We start from the raw sequence: 21,414 nt of genomic DNA, 5'->3' as shown, positions 1-21,414 counted from the left end.
CATCCTAGTATACCCAAATATGGGACAGAACATACTGCTTCCCTTTTGCCTATCGGCCCCTCTAGGGGCCATATCCAAGGAAGTTAAATTTTTATAACCGTCAAACTATATTCTATATGTGTAACATATTTTGCTGATAATGAAAAGGAAGGAAACAAAAGTATATCTTGTGTTTGGGCCTGGGCCAGCCGCTGCTCCCACAGATGGGAGAGATGTGGCACAAAGTGAGTGCAAAAGCCTGGCTGACAGCCAGGAAGACGTGGCAGACAGCCAGGAGGATGAGGCCACTGGTTCGCAGGACTCAGCAGACAGCCCAGGGGATTTGGCAGGCAGTCCCTCAGACAGTCTTTCGTCCTTCTATTCCTCTGCAGCACAATTCATAGACATGCGTAGCAGAAGAGTGATGCAAAGGAGGGATCAATTGAAGGATTATTACAAGTCATCAGAGTAGCACCTGGGTTGGGTGTGGTTCTTATACTGAGGGCTGGGTGTGGTTCCCTTAATGAAGGCTAAAGGTATAAAAGGGAACAGAGGCACAAGTTAAACTGGCTGTTTATCTGTGTTATTTTGTGGTTCCTGCTCTGAAGTTTCTGTTCCGTGCCGTTTTCAACCCAGCTTTTTCAGACACGTGGGAGGTGAAACCTCTGGGACTTGCTGTTTGCTCCAAAGATTCAAAAGGACTCCTGAAACGTCTTTGCTCATTCCAGGTTGTCTTTGTTTGCCTTTTCCTGTGTTTTTGTATGCGGCTGAAATAAGCCTTGCACTATCATTGTTTCCTGACACTAAGGACTGTTTTGAGTAACTTTTTTGGGTTTGTTTAATACAAGTTTTCTGATTAGAAGAGCATGTGTGTGTTTGATTTCTTTTCCTTGGATTGTTACGCATTGCCTGAGCCCAGTCAGGCAGAACAGTATAGATCAATTTTAAGCTATTTTGCTCTCATCAGCTAGCCATACCCTTATTGGAGGGGCCAAGAGGCAAATATTTTGGTATACCAGGGTGATTCGACAGATATACATACATACATACATACATACATACATACATACATACATACATACATACATTCATTCATTCATTCATTGGATTTCTATACCGCCCCTCTCCAAAGAAGATATATATATATATGAAATAAGTCACAATTCAGTGCCATTTTGGAGATCTGCTTCAATTCAAATGTATTATCAAAGCTTTACATTCATCAATTACTGAACTGTTGAGGATACTGATAAAAATAACTAGAAACTGAATTTTCTATAACATTTCTTTACCTGCTTCCTCAAAGTACTTCTATTCTTTTGAACACTTACATGAATCACAAGTCCAATTGGCTTAGCTTTACAATAAAACACTTACTTCCCAGTTTCTGAGTTGAATCCAAAATAGTTACTAGTGCAACGGTCACATTTTATCCCAGATATAGAAGAATCGTGGCAAACACACAGGCCAGTGAGAGTGTCACAGATATTGCTGACTGAGCCACTTGGGTTGCACAAACAAGGAAGGCAGCTGCTCTCACTATGTGCAGAAATATAAAAACCTAATAAAGAAGAAAACAGTGTAAAATATGCATTGTCATAGATGTGTCCCAAACTAGGAAAGAAATTCTAATGGAATGGAAAATATAAAGTGAAATTGGAATTAAAATGTACAGGATCTCTTACATTTACTGAAGCTGAGAAGTCAATTTTCTATAAATATTTCCCCCTCTTTTAAGGGTTGATCGATTTGGAGCATAATGCAGTAGGAAATGTTTTTATTTTTTATTTATTTTGTCCAATATACAATGAGGGTTTTAGTGAGTATATATCTATGTACACATAGTAAAATACATGATGAAGGTTATAGAGGAGATACTCATAGTAAAATATATTTAAGAAATAATATAAAAGAAGATATAGTAATAGAACATATCAATGAAAGAATAGAAGAAGAGATATATTTTCAAAGTTAGGTTTTATAATACATACAGGTAGTCCTTGACTTATGATCACAATGAAGACTGGAATTTCAATCATAAGTTGTTAAGTCAAAAATTGAGGCACCACAGACTAGATTCAATTTCGCCATAAATTGTGATTAAGCAATTCACATTGTTGTTAAGCATAACCAGCATCTCCAATGGGAAACATGTCAGAAGCCGTCCAAAAATGTAAAAAACCATGGTCATGTGATTGCCGGATGCGGTAATTGGTTGTAAATGCAAGCCAATTGCCAAGTTCGTGAAATGTGATCATGTAACTTTGGAAGTGTATGTGTAAGGCAGACGTAACTTTGAGGACAGGTTGTATGTAGCTTTTTAAAAGTCTATCATAACTTGAGCAATTGTTTGAATGCCTGTTGAAAGTCGAGGATCATCTGTATTCCATATAAAGTCTTTTTTTATATGTCTTTTTTATTATGTACATTTTATTACACATGTCTCAGACTTTTCACTTAAAAATAATTAGAACTACTTGATAACTAGTACTTGATAAGATAGAAAAATATGGGTTAGACAGCTTCACTACCTGATGGATTCAAAACTGGCTGAACAACCACACTCTATGTGTAGTACATCTACATGGAGGGAAGTATACAGGGGTACCCCAAGGCTCTGTTTTAGACTCAGTACTCTTTAACATCTTGATCACTGTTTTGGATGAGGGGATAGATAGGGAACTCATCAAATTTTCAGATGACACTAAGCTGGCAGGAATAGCAACCCTCCAGGAAAATTGGCTGAAGATATAGAAGGATCTTGACAGACTTGAACATTGGGCACTATCTAACAAAATGAAATTCAATGGTGAAGAAAGTAAGGTTCTACCATTTAGGCAAGAAAAACCAAACGCACAGGAATGCATAGGTGGTACCTCACTTAAGATAGAGAGGTATATAAAATGAGACAGAAGGAGACAAAACAGATAATATATGCTGCTAAAGCCTCAAAAGAGGAAGAAATTGCCAAATCTGTAAAGAAGGGGGATAAAACCTTCTTCAGATATATTAGTGATAGGAAGAAGAAAAACTGCAGCATCACGAAGCTTAGTACCGGGAATAATACATGCATTGATGGGAATAAGGAGATCGCTGACCATTTCAATAGCTACTTCTGTTCAGTTTTCTCAAAAGACACCTTACAATATAATACTATAGATGGATATAGCATTGCTTTCAGCTGTATGGATTCAGCCACAGTGATCTTAGAAGCCGATGTCTTAGAAGAACTTGAACAATTGTTCTACCTCTAGTTATGCAGCCAAGCATTCTACTTGCTTTCCCTACCGTTTGACCACACTGTTCACCGATTTTGAGACTGCCAGAAATTACTACCCCTAAATCCTTCTCTTCTGAAGTTTTTGCTAACACAGAACTGCCAATACAATACTCAGGTTGAGGATTCCTTTTTCCCAAGTGCATTATTTTAAAGAGCTGTCCTCCTAAAAAGGGGACTCTAAAAGGGATTCAATTCAATACCACTTCAAACCAAGTGGAGAGAGAGGAGATGATGGAGTTTAAGACCCCAAAGGCATTGTCTTTGAGCTGCTGATGGTGCTTTCAAAAGCAGTAAAAGTCACAGAATAGGGATTTCTGTCCAGTAACAACTGGTTTTAAAGCATCTCGGCAGGAAGGGAAAGGGAATCACTCCTGAACTTTTTATCTTTTAGTATCTGGATCAAGTGCAGTCAGGTGGATTTCCCCACAGGTCAAACCCTTCTAAACAGCACTTGGGAGTCCAGCTCTCCAAAGCGGGATTGCTTCATTCTCTTCATTCTCCAAAGTTCAGTCCGTACAATTAAATCATAACCTGCAGCTTAAACTCAGCCAAATAAAATCAAAACACATAGATGGTCCCTTTGAATGCATGGCATGGCATCCTCACTGTACAAGAATAGGAACTACAACTCCCATCATTCCTAACTCATGCTATTGGGGGACAAAGGCATTGCGATTCTAGGACCTCTGGAGTGCGGTGAGTTGGGGAAACTGAGCAAGTTCGCCGGCTGTCTATGCCGAATCGTAGAGATGAGATCTTGAGAAAGGGCTTAAGCGAAGTCTGTGTTCAGGTGCTAGCCAGCGTGGGTCTCATTTGCCACTGAGATAGCTAAGCATGTGGACATCCATTCACCCATGGAACAAAATCCCAAAGATCAGTAAAGGCTTCATTTCCCCTTTCGTGCTAGAATTATTTTGGGAACAAAACATCTTGATTTATTATGCTGCTATTGACAGAGAGCAGGGCTGGCTGTGAGCAGACAGCCTTTCTCTCTTTCCCCCTCTCCCTCCCTCTTTCTCTCTCTCTCTCAAAAAAAAAACCACTCAAAGGGCCAAAGGGCTGCATGTGGCTCAGGAGTCACTGTTTGCTGATCCTTGGAATAAGATTTCCTGCATGAGCAGGGGGTTAGATTAGAAGAGCCCCAGGGTCCCTTCCAACTCTATTATCATTCCATTCTATTCTATTCTATTCAATTCAATTCAAGTCTAGTCTAGTCTACTGAAAAGTCTGAGACATCTGTAATAAAATTTATATAAGCTTTCATCATATTTGGTGTAATGGTTAAGATACTAGGCTAGAAATTAGGAAAGGGGCAGCATACAAGTCTAATAAATTATTATTATTATTATTATTATTATTATTATTATTATTATTATTATTATTATTATTATATGTGAGATGTAGTTTCTCCTTAGGCATGAAAACCACCACCTGTATGACCTTGGGCTGATCACACTCTCAGCACAACCCATATCAGCAGATTGTGGTTCTGAAGAGAAATGAATATTAAGTACTGTATGTTCAACATCTTGAGTTATTTATTAAAAAAATAATTAAGGCAGAATAAAAAATAAATTAATTTTTTTAAAAAAAATGAGCTAATGTAAGGCTTGTCATACTATCTTTTACTTTCAAGTGTTTTTATGATAGTGTTTTTCTACATTTTCTCCCATCAAGACTAATATTGAAATAGGCTGTATGTTATCTTGGTGATGCTAAGACTTTAATGAATTTTACTTGAGATACTGATGAAATAAGCTGTCACCCACACTCCTACATTTCATTAAGGATCATAACAGATGGATTAATGTTAAAGAAAATGACAGGGAGTTTGCAATATGAATTTAATTTTTCCTTTCCTTAAAGAAATATTGAAATATGTTTAATATATATGGGATGGATGGTTGGGTGTTGCTTGATCTTGAGAAGTTTAAAATATACTGCTTTAAAGCATCTGGAACTGCTATAAACAATAAACATAACACTATTTTTAATGGCTAAAATGGGCAAATGTTTCTTGGCTGCCTTCTATAACTACAATTAGTTAAACTTCCTCCAGATCCAGGCTGATTGGACAATTTAGTCCAATAGAAGTGAACATGAACTTTATTGTCTCTCAGACAAAGGAAACCTGAAAACAAAAGAAAAGTTAGAGAAACAGAGAATTAAAACAGACTGGTTCACACATTTGAAAATACAATCAAGATATGAAAATAAGAAGTTTGGAATCAGATGATATATTTATAGGGAATGATGAAAAATGATTAAGAAATGATATAATTATTTGTTACAAGTTGAACTAGAGAAAGAAATGCTAAAAGAAACAATGATAATTTGGAAGAAAAACTCTGGACATACAATAGAACCGGATAAATGGCAACAAATATGGGAAATAAACTAAAAATTAACCATGGCAACAGTTTATAAAGAAAATATGTATATCAACATTTTGGAAATGTTCATTTAATGTTTTGTTATGTCCTATGTGTTATGTTTTTTTGTTTTTTATAATCAATAAAAATTAATTAAAAAAGAAAATATGCATAAAATGTATTATAAATGGAATATGTCACCCTAAAAATTATCAAAAATGTTTAAAGACAAATCAGTAAAATGTTGGAAATGTCAGCAAATAGGAGGTTCTTATTATCATTTGGGTTGCACATGTACTGAAGCAAGAAAAAATTGGATTAAAATACAAACATGATTAGGAAAAATAGTGGAAGAAAAGAAAAACCAGATGTCTTTTTATTAGGAATTCTCCCATAAAATACAAAAAAATAAGATATAAACTTAATAAGACATATAGCAACAGCAGCAAGGATTGTATTTGCCCAAACTTGGAAAGTAGATAATTTTTAAAAATTGGACTGTGCTGAAATGAACAGATTAACATTAAGATTAAAAGATAAAGCAGATTCATTGTATTATAAGACTTGAGAGAAGTTCTATAGATGGTTAGAAAAGGAATGTAAATAAGAAATTTTAAATATAAATGAATGATGTAACCCAGATGTATTAATCAAGAGATGAGGGGAGAGGGAAAGGGGGAAGGAATAAAATTTTAAATTAGAAGTGTATTAACCATGTTATCCGCCCTGAGCCGCTCCGAGTCTGCGGAGAGGGGCGGCATACAAATCTAATTAATAAATAATTAATAATTAATAGATAAACACATAAAGATACAAAATAAAAATAATAGATTAAAGGAATTTATATGGAATAAAATATGGAAAAATGTAAGATTGTGTAAAAGAATTCAGGGTTGCTGGAATACCATCCCAGAAAAATGAAGAAAATACAGCAAAGGGAAGAGGAAGGGAAGAGAAGAGTTAGAAGAAAGAGGGAGGAGGAAAGAAAAGAGGGGAGAAAAGAGTAAGGAGAGAAGTGGGGAAGAGAAGGAGAGAGAAAGAAGGGAAGTAGGTTTAGTAAGAGAAAGGGGAAAGGAAGGAAGAAAATAGAAAAAGGGCTGTATGAGATTAAAAAGGAGGATGGTAAAAAAGCAACCTTGAACTAATAAAGAAATAAGATAAATATAGAATATATTTATAAATATCTTGTAAAAGAATGAAATGAGATATGAGATAATGAATATGTGAAAATGTCTGTATGGTAATAAAAATAAAAAACGTTTATGAAAAAAAGTTGGTTTTTTAAATTATTATTATTATTATTATTATTATTATTATTATTATTATTATTATTATTATTTAGATTTGTATGCTGCCCCTCTCCGAAGTCTTACTTACAATATAGCCTGCAAGGTTGGATTTTACAGAATCTTAATAGGGATTTACAAAGCATAATGATGTTTTTGTTCATCATTTTCTTACCTGGCTTACACTTTTTACACCTTCTTCCTTGGCGGTAAGGCTGGCAAATACATTGTCCACTGGTTTGGTCACATGCTGTTCCTGGAACTGTCCCTAAAGGATCACAGTCACAAAGCATGCAGCCAAGAATATTCTGAGCAGTAAGGTTATACATATAGGGCTTGCACCGATTGCACTGAAGAGTTGTGACACCAGATTTGCAAGGACACTGTCCTGTCAATTTGTCACACGCTAAGGAGCCATTTACAGAGCCGGACTTATCACAGTTACACGGCACACAGAATGAAGCATTGTTTTGCCATTCTTTATAATACCCATTTAAGCACTCATCACATTGCCTTCCACCAAAGTTAGGCTTGCAAATACATTGTCCTGTTTTGGGATCACACAATGTACCAGAAACTGATCCTGCTGTTTGACAACTACAAGGCTTACAGCCAAAACCATCCATCCAATAAAAGCCGCCAATGCAGGCATCACAGTGGACTCCTTTAACCCCTTCCTTACAAGTGCACTGTCCAGTGGAAGGATTACACAAATTGTTCACGGAACCATGGACGTTACACAGGCAAGGCTCACACCCATCTTGCTCAATATTCTGAATGGCTTTGTATCCAGACTCGCACTGATCACACCTGAGACCTAAAAAGAGAAAATTCTTATTTAAAATAGCAATAAAATAATACAAATATATTATGTTGCAGTTGAAGCAGAACAGAACATGAGGCACTTGTACATCACAATCTAGCAATCACGTGGAAGAACAGTGGAAAGAAAGAATAAGACATTGAGGCCAAGCCTTACAATTACATGCTTCCTTGATTGAAAGCTCTGTGGGAAACACTCAAGTAATCACAATTCACAGCATCAAACTCATCTACAAGCTATAACATAAAGTAACATAACGTAACATAGCATAACATAACGTAACGTAACAATCCCATATATCCATAAAATAGAGTGAAATCCAAAGGAAAGACACAAGAGGATAAGCCCTAGATTTGCTACTAGAGTTGGGATCAATGATGATTAACCAATATTACCTGAACTGTATGGAAACAACTGAGATGTAAATGCCATATGCAGTCATAGAGTACACAGTTTAGAAAAAGAGAGTCTTCAGTAATCTCAACTTTTCTGCACATAGAATGTTAAATAATATAGAATAGAATAATAATAACAGAGTTGGAAGAGACCTTGGAGATGTTTTAGTCCAAACCCTGCTCAAGCAGGAGACCTCATACCACAGAGCTTTTAAAGTTTACAAAAACAACCCTTTTTTGTATCCATTTCAACTTTAATTTGAATTGCATTATTTTTTATTGAATTTTATTAAATTGAATAATTTATTGAAATTGAATTCTCTTTTAAAAATATGTAACATGTTTTTAAAATATATTTAAAAGACACAATATACTGTATAAGGACAAAAGTAACTATTTACAATATTAATCAACTTCAAAATAATAAATAATTATAAATGGAAATAGATGCAGAAGGGGACCTCTCTCCAAATGACAAAGGACCTCCTTTTCTTGTCACCAGTTTATTTTGTTTCTATAATATATTTGAAACCAAAAAAGGCATGTTTTTGGTATTTCAATGTGTGCCTTATGAGGGATAGGCATTAGAACTATCACTCTCAACATAGCATCATTTCCTAGTTTACATTTTGAAAAGAGAACAAACTGAAGACAGAAGGATTACTAAAATATACCATGGGTACAAAGATGGATCTAGGGCAGCGGTCCCCAAACTACGGCCCGCGGGCCACATGCGGCTCTCTGAGGCCATTTATCCGGCCCGCCAGTGAGTGACAAGAGCACAGGGAAAAGAGAGAGAGAAAGAAAGAAAAGGGAAAGAGAGGGAGGAAAGGAGAAGTGGAGAGGAATGAAGGAGGGAAGGAAGGAAGGAGAAATGGAGGGAACAAGGAAGAAAGGAAGGAAGGAAGAATGAAATAAATGGAGGGACAGAGGAAGGAAGGACTGTTTTGGGGGGGAGTAATTTTTTTAAATTTTTATCTCAACATACATTCAGACAACACAGTTTACCATCTAATTTTCCATGAATAAAATGCAGTATTTTGTTAGTAACTAATATCAATCATCATAAAAATTGCAAAAGTTTTTTTTTCTAATTTTGTCATCCAGTTACATTCATTTTCTTTTAATTAAATTTCCCCCCTAATGTTCCTTCGAAAAGTGCAACACCAATTATATTTCTAACTTATTAACCATTATGCCAAAGTGCTTCCTTCTTTCTTTATACATTTTTCATAAGCCAAGAAAACCTTGTATAGCCAATCAGATGTCAACAAAAGAAAATTAAAAACAAAACATAAACATATACGAATTTCAGACCTTCTCCCCCCTCTAAATAGTACGTTCCCAATTTGTTTTTTTAACTTTAAAACAAGGTATGTGCAGTGTGCAGAGGGATTTGTTCATAGTTTTTTTTATAGTCCAGCCCTCCAGCAGTCCGAGGGACAGTGAACTGGCCCCCTGTGTAAAAAGTTTGGGGACCCCTGATCTAGGGGAAGCTCGGATTCTACATCCTATGAAAATCTTCCTTTTTGAGAATGATAGTTTTATAAACATAGGTAGTCCTCTATTTATGCTTGTTATGTCATGGTAGTTGACTGGCCTGATTTTATGATGTTTCTTGCATGGTCATTAAGCAAACACTGCAGTCCTTAAGTGAAGTAATCATTTGCCATGGGCACAGTTTTGCCAAAAACCTTAAGTAAAGGCCAGGTTTTGATAAAGCCATCATAATTTGTGATTATTTGACTGCAGGGCATTATAAACAGCCATAAATACATCTTGATTCCCAGGTGCCCACAGCCATGGGAAGAGGCAACCAGTGGAACTTTGACTTGAAATCATAAGTAGCACACAGGTAGAGCTATTTTAACTTTGAACAGTTGCTATGTGACTGGTTGTAAGTTCAGGACTACGTATATATATTTAATACTAGTCAAATCATTTTGTAATCCATGCTAAGAAAACATTGCCAGTCTACCTCAATTATAATATTAAAGAACCATGTGTATGGCCTGCTTTAAATTATTTAATGAAATTAATCTGATTCCTTGTGTAAATGTTAAAACAGTAACTATACTGTAAAATAGTAAGTGTACAGTAACTGTACTGTACATGTTGCACCAAATCATATTACCTCAGATTCTATATAGATTATTATTTTTATACATTTGTATATATGCCTGTGTACACACTCACACCCACCCACATGCACAACACTTTAATTTTGAAGAAAAAAGCAGAAAAAGAAAAGGACCACCTAACAGTGTAATATGCCTCTATCAATTTTCTTTTTAAAGTTAGTTTAAGTTGCCTTGAAGACTGCATTTTTTAAAAAATCTTGAGGGAATGTCCGGTCTATTAATTTAGAGATGACATGAATAAATTGAGATGTGCTGCTCCTTTCTTAAAAATGATGGCTTTAATTCTGAATTTGTTATTTAAAAATTAAAATGAAATTGTGATTGTTCAGTTGTTTGTGTCACTTGACAAATTACCGTATATAAATCAGGAGTTCTATGTTTTAACAAACATCTTCTTTCTTTTAAAAAGCCACATGGGTACACAAATTTATACCTAGAATATTGTATTTGAGAAAACAAATCCCCAAACAGTGGGAAACATATTAGATATGGACAAAAGTGGAGAACTCCAATAGAAGGCAAGTTCTTTCCGCAATGATGGATGGCTCACCTAAGGCATATAATTTAATTTCAATAAGGAAAATAAAATAAGAACACCATTGCTGCAAATTTTAAAAATAACTGTATTGTTAACAAGAATTATGACTCATTTTGAACTATTAAAATTGGTCTACATGGATTCATATCGTATCAGTTTTAAAAATATGCACCGTGCTTATTTGAATATGCCATACATATTCCTGACAGGTAATCTATTGCTAACGATACTAGGGAAGGCCTACAGGGCATCCCATTCAGTGTTAACAAGTACAGGGGAGTTAACACACTTGGCATTTAATTCACATTCTTCTCCCTTTTTTATTCTAGATAAATCACCTACTTTAATAAAATTATTGGTGCTAATGTATTTTAGTAGTGATAGGATCATTAGTAAGATTTAACAGTTGTGCTAACTTGAATAGAACCTACTCTATAACACTGCAGTGCTTAGTTACATTTTTGGATATGAAGCTTGTTAAACTGATAGTGACAAAAGCCTCTAAGGTTATTTGTATTGTACAACCAGCACTTTTTTAAAGTATCCACATGTTTATTTAAAATAAATACACATCTTTCATGTAGACTCTTTCAATATTTTGTACAGTAGTTAAAAAAAGAACAATGGTGGCTAAATGAATTTGCTTACATATTTACTTACTAAATAGGAAGCTAATGTCCTACCTTGAGAGAGGAAATACTTTATATACTGCTTTCCCAAACAAATTGGGAAATACTTATATTTAATAAGCAAAACAATGGGCAAGTAGTTAGATAAGAACTTTTCATGTTGGTACTCCAGTGATAGAAAGTTCTTAACCAAAGATTAGGTAAACAGTTTCCCCAGGTTTTTTATATATGTACATGCATATATCTTTAGGCCTTGTGTTATACAATTACACATTAGAGTAATATATTAAGCACCAATCATTTTACTCTTATTAATTTTCAAAATTATTTCTAAATTTTATGCTTTCTATATGTTTTAGAATCATAGAATCATAGAGTTGGAAGGGACCTCCACGGTCATCAGGTCCAACCCCCTGCTCAATGCAAGGTTCATTAAACCATCCCAGAAAGATGACTGCCCAGTCTCTGTTTGAAGACCTCCAGTGAAGGCAAGCCCACCACCTCCTGTGGCAAACTGTTCCATTGGTTTATCACCCTTACTGTTAGAAAGTTTTTTTCTGATATCTAATCTAAATCTATTCCCTTGCAGTTTCATTCCATTGGTTCTAGTCCTTCCATGTCCCAATGAGAACAATGCTGATCCCTCTGCTCTGTGACAGCCCTTCAGATATTTGTAGACAGCTATCAAGTCTCCTGTCAGTCTTCTCCTTTGCAGACTAAACATAATTAGATCCTTTAACATAGGACATGGTTTCCAAATCACTCACCTTCCTTGTAAATATCCTTTGAACTTGCTCTAGTTGATCAATGTCCTTTTTAAATTGGGCCCCCCAGAACCGAACACAGTATTCCAAGTGTGGTCATACCAAAGTACTATAGAGAGGAATAATTACTTCACGTGGGCGAGATTTTATGCTCCTCGTGATACATCCCAGGATTGTGTTTGCCTTTTTTGCAGCTGTTTTTCACTGTCGACTCATGTTTAATCTGTGATCTACCAATACATCCAATTTGACCTTGTTCTAGATGATTAGCATCAAGAATAGATGCCCAACACTTTTCCAATGTCTTTGTCTGAGTCTACTTCCACCCATGTACAGTTTGGTTCAGTTTGTTCAGTGCTATATATAGAAATATCACACACACAAAGATACAGACAGACACACACACACTCTATAAATATGGTACTCCATGTAAAATTAAAAAGTAAAACAGAACCTCCCAATATTTATTATAATTTCCTAACAAAATTATAGGCATGTTCATAACTCTTCCCTGGTATTTATTTATTTATTTGACTTCTATGCTGCCCAATCCCGAAGGATTCAGGTATAAGCTGAGTGAAGGAGAACCTGTGGTCTAGGGGTTAAAGCTACTGCCATACAGGCAGACTCCCCAGGTTCAAATCTAGGTAAGGGTATGGCTAGCTGACCAGAGTAAAATAAGCTTGAAATAGATCTATACTAGTCCCCTTACTTTTCATTATCAGCAAAAAATATATTACATACATATACACATACAAAAATATGTATGTTATTTGTGCTAGGCCGAATAAAGCGAGCATACATACTGTACATGCATGCATGCATGCATGCATACATACATACATACATACATACATACATACATACATACATACATATCAGAGGTGGTATTCAACAGGTTCTGACCAGTTCAGGAGAACCAATAGTGGAAATTTTGAATAGTTTGGAGAATGGGTAAATATCACCTCTGACTGGCCCCGTCCCCATCTATCCTCTGCTCCCCGAGTCCCAGATGATCAGGAGGAAATTGGGATTTTGCAATAATCTTCCTCTTGAGTGGGGAGGGAATGAAGATTTTATAGTATCCTTCCCCTGCCACACCCACCAAGTCACACCATGCCTACCAAGCCATGCCCACAGAACTGTTTTTTTTAAAATCCCAATGATTCAAAATGCATATTACATTTCAACTAGTTTATGGCAAAAAACCCAAATACCCATTCCCCTCCTATCCTCCCCCAAATACCTTTGGACATAGGTTTTGTCATGACGTTTCCCGGGTTATATATTAGTTGCACAAGTGTTTTGAAATAAATATTATTTTAGTGAAACTAAAAACAAAAGCCTAACCCAGTATTCAGAAATCCTACAGATGACCAAAAGACTATTGTTATTTTAATACTTTTTTCTCCAGGAAGTGTGAAACAAAACAGATTCTAATACAAGGATATTAATATTATGTGTGATGTTTTTTTAAAAGTCACATATACGAGAGATGTAGAGTTATCATTCTTTTCATCAAACACAAACAAATAAAGCTACTCTTGCATATTATTCCCATTTATCAACATTTCAAAGCGCATTATTGCACTTTATATTTTGGGAACTTGATAAATTTTGTTGTTACATAGTTGTGGCTCCCCTCAAATATATTAAAAATAATAAATTGCTATAATCAAATCTAATTTCTGGAAAAGTCCTGTGGGAATAGAAAACAAAAAAGTATGTATTGTTAAAAATGATAAATAGCCCAGAGGATGAATTTTAAAAATTAAATTTACATGGTCCATGATTACAAATCCTAGCATAGAAAGATTTCTGTTGATCTTTACATTTCATAGAAGAAAAAGAAAGAAAAGAAAGAAAGAAAGAAAGAAGAGAGAGAGAGAGAAAGAAAGAAAGGAAGGAAGGAAGGAAGGAAGGAAGGAAGGAAGAGCGAGAGAAAGAAAGAAAGAGCGAGAGGGAGGGTGGAAAGTTCCATTTACCTTTGGAAGCTGACATAAACATTTATCTAAAAGTACTTAGATTTGTTTCACTATGAAAAACATGCTGATGCCCAAAATAAATCTTAAGCAAATAATACCTTATATTTTAATAGTAAAAAATGTGTATTGCTGGGATACCTACAAATTTCTGCTAAATACAGAAAAAAACAAAGAGCAGATTATACTTAGTTTAAACTGTAATTTAGTAGGAGTACTCAGTAATCATATGCTGCTAAATCAGATTTGTGTAAATTCTCATGAAAACTGTGTCTCATTTAGGTTTCAATGATTTTGGCATCAAACATTTTTTGCCTAGAAAAAGCAAAGACATCTAGATGTAGATTCTCTCCTGGCACTTACCAATAACATTTTCTTTGCACTTGCATTGCCCTGAATTTTGGTGACAGGTAGTATCTCCATCAACTGTCCCAGAGGCATTACAGCTACAGGAGCTGCAGCCATCAGGGTTGAACCCTTGCAAATTGTAGAATCCTTTTTGGCATTGATTGCATTGTCTACCAGACACATGTCTTTTGCAATTACATTTTCCTCCAATCTAAAAAATAAGATATAAAAAGTGTGGTCAAATGTTGACTGCACTTTTCCTCTCTTGTCTTGTGCATAACCATTAGTGAAATGAGTGTATTAGTAGGTTAGATAATCTTCAAACAGAAACAGGAATTTGTTTTATGCACCAATAGTTATTCACTAAAAAAGAGAACTAGAGAAACAGCAGGGATTTAATACATGGGCTTCCCTAGGTATGTCCTTGTAACATCAACACTCCGCAGTCTGCATTGGTTGCCGATCAGTTTCCGGTTACAATTCAGTGTTGGTTATGACCTATAAAGCCCTTCATGGCATCGGACCAGAATATCTCCGAGACCACCTTCTGCCGCATGAATCTCAGCGACCAATTACATCCCACAGAGTTGGCCTTCTCCAGGTCCCGTCGACTAAACAATGTCATCAGGCCAGGAGAAGAGCCTTCTCTGTGGCAGCCCCGACCCTCTGGAACCAGCTCCCCCCAGAGATTAGGATTGTCCACACCCTGCTTGCCTTTCGCAAACTTCTTAAAACCCACCTTTGTCGTCAGGCATGGGGGAATTGAGACATCTCCCTCAGGCTTATATAGTTTTATGTATGATATGCTTGTGTTGTATGTTTTTAAAATAAAGGGTTTTTAGATATTTTTTAAATATTAGATTTGTTTATTATATACTGTTTTATTGTTGTTTTGAGCCGCCCCGAGTCTGCGGAGAGGGGCGGCATACAAATCTAATAAATAAATAAACATTCACCTAAAGAAGAATACATAGTTTGAGGAGAAAGATGCTTTGGTGCATTCCTGAACCTTTATCAAACCATTCTTCATATGGGCAGCTTACTCATATGTAACTTTCTTAGATGACTAAGTGCTGGTATATCAATGCCTGGAATGCACTACCTGAATCTGTGGTTTCTTCCCCAAACCCCAAAATCTTTAACCTTAGATTGTCTACAGTTCACATCTCCCCTTTTCTAAGAGGTTTGTAAAGGGTGTGCATAAGCGCACCATTGTGCCTACTGTCCCTGTCCTACTGTCCCATTGTCTTTTTTTATCATTACTTTGTACTTATTTATTTATTTATTTATTTATTTATTATTAATTGGATTTATATGCAGCCCCTCTCCAAAGACTATGGGTGGCTTACAACATATAAAAAACAATGTATATTGAAATCCAATTAATTAAAGTTAAAATCTAAAAGTCTGAAAACTAATTAAAATAGATTCATATCCATTCAATCAAAAAACTCACCATACACTCACTGGCCAGGGAGGGTGTCTAATGATTCCAAGCCTGGCGGCATAGATGAGTCTTCACACTCTTATGAAATGTGAGGGGGGAGGCAGTACAAATCTCTGGGGGAGATGATTCCAGAGGGCCGGGCCCCCCACAGAGAAAGCTCTTCCCCTAGGTCCTGCCAAGCGGCAGACTATCTCTGGGACCGCCTTCTGCCGCACGAATCCCAGGGACCAGTTAGGTCCCACAGAGTTGGCCTTCTCTGGTTCCCGTCAACTAAACAGTGTCATCTGGCGGGATCCAGGGGAAGAGCCTTCTCTGTGGCGGCCCCGACCCTCTGGAACCAGCTCCCCCCGGAGATTAGGATTGCCCCCCACCATCCTTGCCTTTCATAAACTCCTTAAAACCCACCTCTGTCGTCAGGCATGGGGGAATTGAGATATCTTCCCCCTGGCCTATATAGTTTATGCATGGTATGTTTCTGTGTATGTCTTGCTTTTTAAATAAGCGGTTTTTAGATATTTTTAAATATTAGATTTGTTTATTATATACTGTTTTATTGTTGTTGTGAGCCGCCCCGCGACTACGGAGAGGGGTGGCATACAAATCTAATAAATAATAATAATAATAATAATAATAATAATAATAATAATAATAATAATAATAATAATAATTGTCTAGTTGACAGGACCTGTAGAAGGCTGACTCTGTGGGACCTAACTGGTTGCTGGGATTCGTGCGGCAGGATGAATACTTATGTTATGCTTATACAAGCTACTATCCTACACTTGTTCGATAAATAAATAAATAAATAAATAAGTAAATAAGTAAATAAATAAATAAATAAATAAATAAATAAATAAATAAATTTCCATGATCCTTAATTTGTGAGACATTACAAGCTAAGGTCCATCTTAATCCAACATTGTATTTTTCACAGTAGTCATTTAGATACTTCTATGATGCTCACAAGCAAGGGTTAGAGAATTACCACATTCTACTTCTATTTCCCACAATTGGTATTGGGAGGTTTGCTGTCCTACACCCAGAAGAAAGACTAAATCTTTAAACAGAATTAATGGACCTATTTCCAATTAGGGACCTATTTCCCTATCAGCTTCCTTCATGCCGTGAATATTTATATCCATCTTAATTGTACCTCCATTATTTTTTTTCTAAGCAACAAAATCCCGAACACTTTTGTTAGAAAACCTCTGGATCAGTTTTGCTACCTTCCCGTGCCTTCTCCTAGACTATTCTTCATTTACTTGAATTGACTTTGTTGTTAGAATAATTGTGTTTACTGCCACTGCAGGATAGAAGAAGGAGGCACTAGGAATTTTTGTTTTGTGAAAAACAGTCATACGTCACTTGTTTCAGTATTGTGATACATACAACGTCCATATTTACTAAGCACATTTATTGAAAAAATTACTGGAATTGCATCCTGGATTTTTTTTAAAAATCCATCTGAAATACCTTTCAGAACACACCTGTGAATAAAGTGCTTTTATAATAAAAGTATTATTTTTTCCTAAACTGAAGGGTTTTTTTAAAAAATCCATAGGGATAAAACCGATATAATTATTCTCTTCTGGAATTCTGTATCTTCGTTTAGACTAAATGACATATAACTGGTTCTTTACAGAAAAGCATTGATGAACTGCTCGGAATGGTAAATTATGCAGTGAAAGTGTATTCTGAGCCATTTAAACACACTTTCTTGAAATTATCCTTGTGATGTGACAATTAATTTTCATGAGCCAGGACCTTATTCCTTATGATTCCATCTTCCATGGGTCAGCCTTGGAAACACTTCCTTCAATAATGCCTTTCTATCTCATGTAATTCATTTCTGCCCATTTTCTCTAGGCTTATTAATCTATTTTTAATGCCTCTTAATCATTCTGCTCCATCTTGGTTTTTACTGCTACAGTCTATTTATGCCTTATTGAGCTGGACAGACCATCCCATTTTTCCTTATTTTCTTTTTTATATCATCTTGGTGTTTCACCTAATTTCTCACTCTTGCTGAGCTTCAGTTTTAAAATGAAACACAGGAGAATGCAAGCATGCAACTGCATTATTACCTGTAATTAGAACAACTTAACTATTGAGCTATTGTCGATGTGGAATAATCAGCAATTAAAACTAGAATTTCAGAAGTAGCACTGGATTTGTTTATTTAAAACATTAATATAGCTACCCATTTTGTATCACATTCTGGATGTTTCCCATAAAAAACGTATATAGAAACATAGAAGATTGACGGCAGAAAAAGACCTCATGGTCCATCTAGTCTGCCCTTATACTATTTTCTGTATTTTATCTTAGGATGGAAATATGTTTATCCCAGGCATGTTTAAATTCAGTTACTGTGGATTTACCAACCATGTCTCCTGGAAGTTTGTTCCAAGCATCTACTACTCTTTCAGTAAAATATTTTCTCACGTTGCTTCTGATCTTTGCCCCAACTAACCTCAGATTGTGCCCCCTTGTTCTTGTGTTCACTTTCCTATTAAAAACATTTCCCTCCTGAATCTTATTTAACCTTTCAACATATTTAAATGTTTCGATCATGTCCCCCCTTTCCCTTCTGTCCCCCAGATTGTACAGATTGAGTTCATGAAGTCTTTCCTGATAAGTTTTATGCTTAGACCTTCCACCATTTTTGTAGCCCGTATAAAACTAAACAATAAAATAAAAAATCCAGTGCCTAATCAAGCAGTCAGCTCATCTTTAAGAGATAAGCCAGATTTTCAGTGCTTTTATGAAAGACTTAGGAAGACAGAAACCTGTTGGAATTCAATGAGAAGAAGGTTCCCTAGGGCAGGGCTTCCACAGAAAAGCCATTCTTATAAGGTGGCAGTATTTAAGGGAAGGGACTTGGAGCATGTCCGTGCTATATAATCTGGTAGCAGTAATGGGTTGCAGCCAGTATGGCTGGGATTGGGGTTCCAGTGGCAGAAATTGAAATGTGCATGTCACAGCTGTTAGGAATCAAAGATGCTGCCACAGAGTTAAAAAGGGGAAGGCTTGCAGTTGACATTGCAGGAATTTATTGTTCAGTTTTCGAGAAAGACATTGATGCAGTGTGGTTTCGTGTTTCCTTTGGACATCTTTGAACATTCTGACACTCAAGTAGTGAGTAATTGGCTGACGTCAGCCAGAAAGACTTCAGTTGCTGGCTTGAGTGATTAACTCTGACCTTTTGGACTAATAATTTATTTATATTTGTATGCCGCCCCTCTCCGGAGAATCGCATTGCTTTTGTAGTCGCTGAGGCTTGCAGCCTTTTGTACATAAAGAAAAACGTTTTGCTTTTTTCCAAGCTTATGAGTGTGTGTGTGTGTTTGTATAATTGCCTCATTTTGGGTGGCCCTAGGGCCAGACAGAACAATTTCTCTAAAGGTTGAGAGGAAGACCATAATTATCATGGTATCTTTAACATAATTCATAAATTCTTTGACTACTTTTATCCCATTTTCACCATTAAGAATTTGGCAAAACACAAATATTGAAATCTAAAATAGTAAAATAAATTTTCAGGAACTTGGTGAACCTTTCTTCATTTATTTTCAATCTTGATAATGGGAATTAGTGCCAATGGTAACCAATTTAAAGATAACCTGAAGGCAGGAGCAGGCTACCATTCCTGGCCCTACCAGAACAGGCCGGGAGTGCACCCCCGCTTCCCTCCCTTTGCGTGCGCGCACGCGTAAGAACAATTTCTGGGGGGTTTTGGCTTCTGAATATGCACCGAAGCGAAAAACCCCAGAAATGGGCAACAAGTAAGTGTCCACTCGCTGCTGCCTGCCGCCGTTTGCTCTCCACCGCCCGCTTGCCACGCTCGCCTCTCGCTCTTGGGGTGAACGGTGGCAGCACAGGTGGTGGTGGGAGCCGGCATGAGAGGTGAGCAAGGGGAGAACAGTAGGGGAAGTCAGCATTCGCAGCGGGGCAGGGCAGGCATAGGTCCAGGGCGCGTGCACACATGTGCATGGCCGGCATTGCCACCGGTACTAGCCTATGCGGTACATGGCCACCACCGGGACCACGTTCCCCACTGTTGAGGCTGGGGCCCACCACTGCTAAAGGGCAAAGTCACTTACCTTATTGCAAAATTGACTACCATTTTTGGTGCCTGCTGAGTAACATTCACAAGGTTTACAAACATCCAAAGCTGAGAGATCTGAATCTATATGCCTATAGAAGAAATCATTACACAACTCACAATTTCTTCCTGCAAAAAAGAAAAGGTTATGCAATGTAGCTTTCAATTCATGAAAATTAGCTGTATAATTCAAAATTAAATACAATTCCCTTGAGAGAATTATGTAATTTTCAGGACGTCCATTTTAATGCACCTTTCATCTCTACCTGCCAATTTAGTGATCCAGAGCATATGAAACAATGAACCTGTTACAAACTGTGTTTTACTCCATTAAACTTCCATCTGTTACATAACATGACATTCCTATGAAGCTAGGCTGTTAGATACCTATTCTTTAAAATTGAAGATTATTCTTAAACTTCAAATTTTCCAATTAGCTCCTAACAACAAAAGCATGGAGTATTGAAAGCTCCAAAAATATAATCACGCAAAAGGATGATTTAAGTAAGTACATGTTTTTGTGTTTTATAAATGTTCAAAATTGGAATCCAGCTGTAGGTAATTAGGGAATTCTACTGGTGTTGTCCTGTCCTTAAAACAATTCATGGGATCAGAGCCACTTCTGCCAATTCAAGGATCTTTCATGCAGTAAAAGGTCAGGTAGTAGGGGATAGTAAGTTTATGCATCATTTATTGAATACTTAATAGTTTTTTTATTGTCCTTCCTTCTCTAATTCCTCAGTATGATCCTTAATTTCTTTTAAAATAGAAAATAATTTAATAGTACGTTTTACCCATAAACACTTTAATCATTTCAATCATTATGTAGAACTGAACTTTTATGACAATTAAAGAAAATTGAACTACTTGCCTAATCAGTTATCATACTGAACCTTGTGAGTTCAGTACAAAACCTTAAAATGTCATTGTGCTCAACAAATAATGCAGTCTATCATTTGTCATTTTTGTGGCTATTCAAATAATGTGACTTAATCAACTGAAAAAGAGTCCAAGCACCTATTTGAAAACTTATCTTGGTCAGTAAGCCACTCCCACCCAGTCACATGACCTTTAAGCCACCCCCAGTCACATGATTGTCAAGTTACTCCCACCTGGTCACATGGCCGGCAAGCCACTCCTACCTGGTCACATGACAATCAAGTCACACCCACAAAATAAGCCATGCCCACAGTGTGGCAGTAAAAGTTTTGGCAGTCCATCACTGCTTTCACGTGAAGAACAGCTGATCAGAACTCACTAAAGTCAACAAAACTGCCTTACAAGGAAGTTGAGTTAGTTTGTTCTAGTAGAATTTATACTGCTTG

General features: G+C 36.4%; 1 protein-coding gene across 1 annotated transcript in view; it reads right to left on the bottom strand.

Moving 5' to 3' along the window:
* Window positions 1-21,414, bottom strand: part of USH2A (usherin) — a 584,211-nt gene that overhangs the window by 459,236 nt on the left and 103,561 nt on the right. The window contains exons 12-15 of the mRNA XM_070728574.1: window positions 20,088-20,218; window positions 14,553-14,748; window positions 7,093-7,734; window positions 1,357-1,540 (exon numbers count right to left, since the gene is read on the bottom strand). Of these exons, the coding sequence (XP_070584675.1) occupies window positions 1,357-1,540; window positions 7,093-7,734; window positions 14,553-14,748; window positions 20,088-20,218 (1,153 nt within the window). The remainder of the gene's footprint in view (window positions 1-1,356; window positions 1,541-7,092; window positions 7,735-14,552; window positions 14,749-20,087; window positions 20,219-21,414) is intronic.

Source organism: Erythrolamprus reginae, chromosome 1 (genome assembly GCF_031021105.1).
Source record: "Erythrolamprus reginae isolate rEryReg1 chromosome 1, rEryReg1.hap1, whole genome shotgun sequence".
Taxonomy (NCBI): domain Eukaryota; kingdom Metazoa; phylum Chordata; class Lepidosauria; order Squamata; family Dipsadidae; genus Erythrolamprus; species Erythrolamprus reginae.
This window is presented reverse-complemented; position numbering and strand designations above follow the sequence as displayed.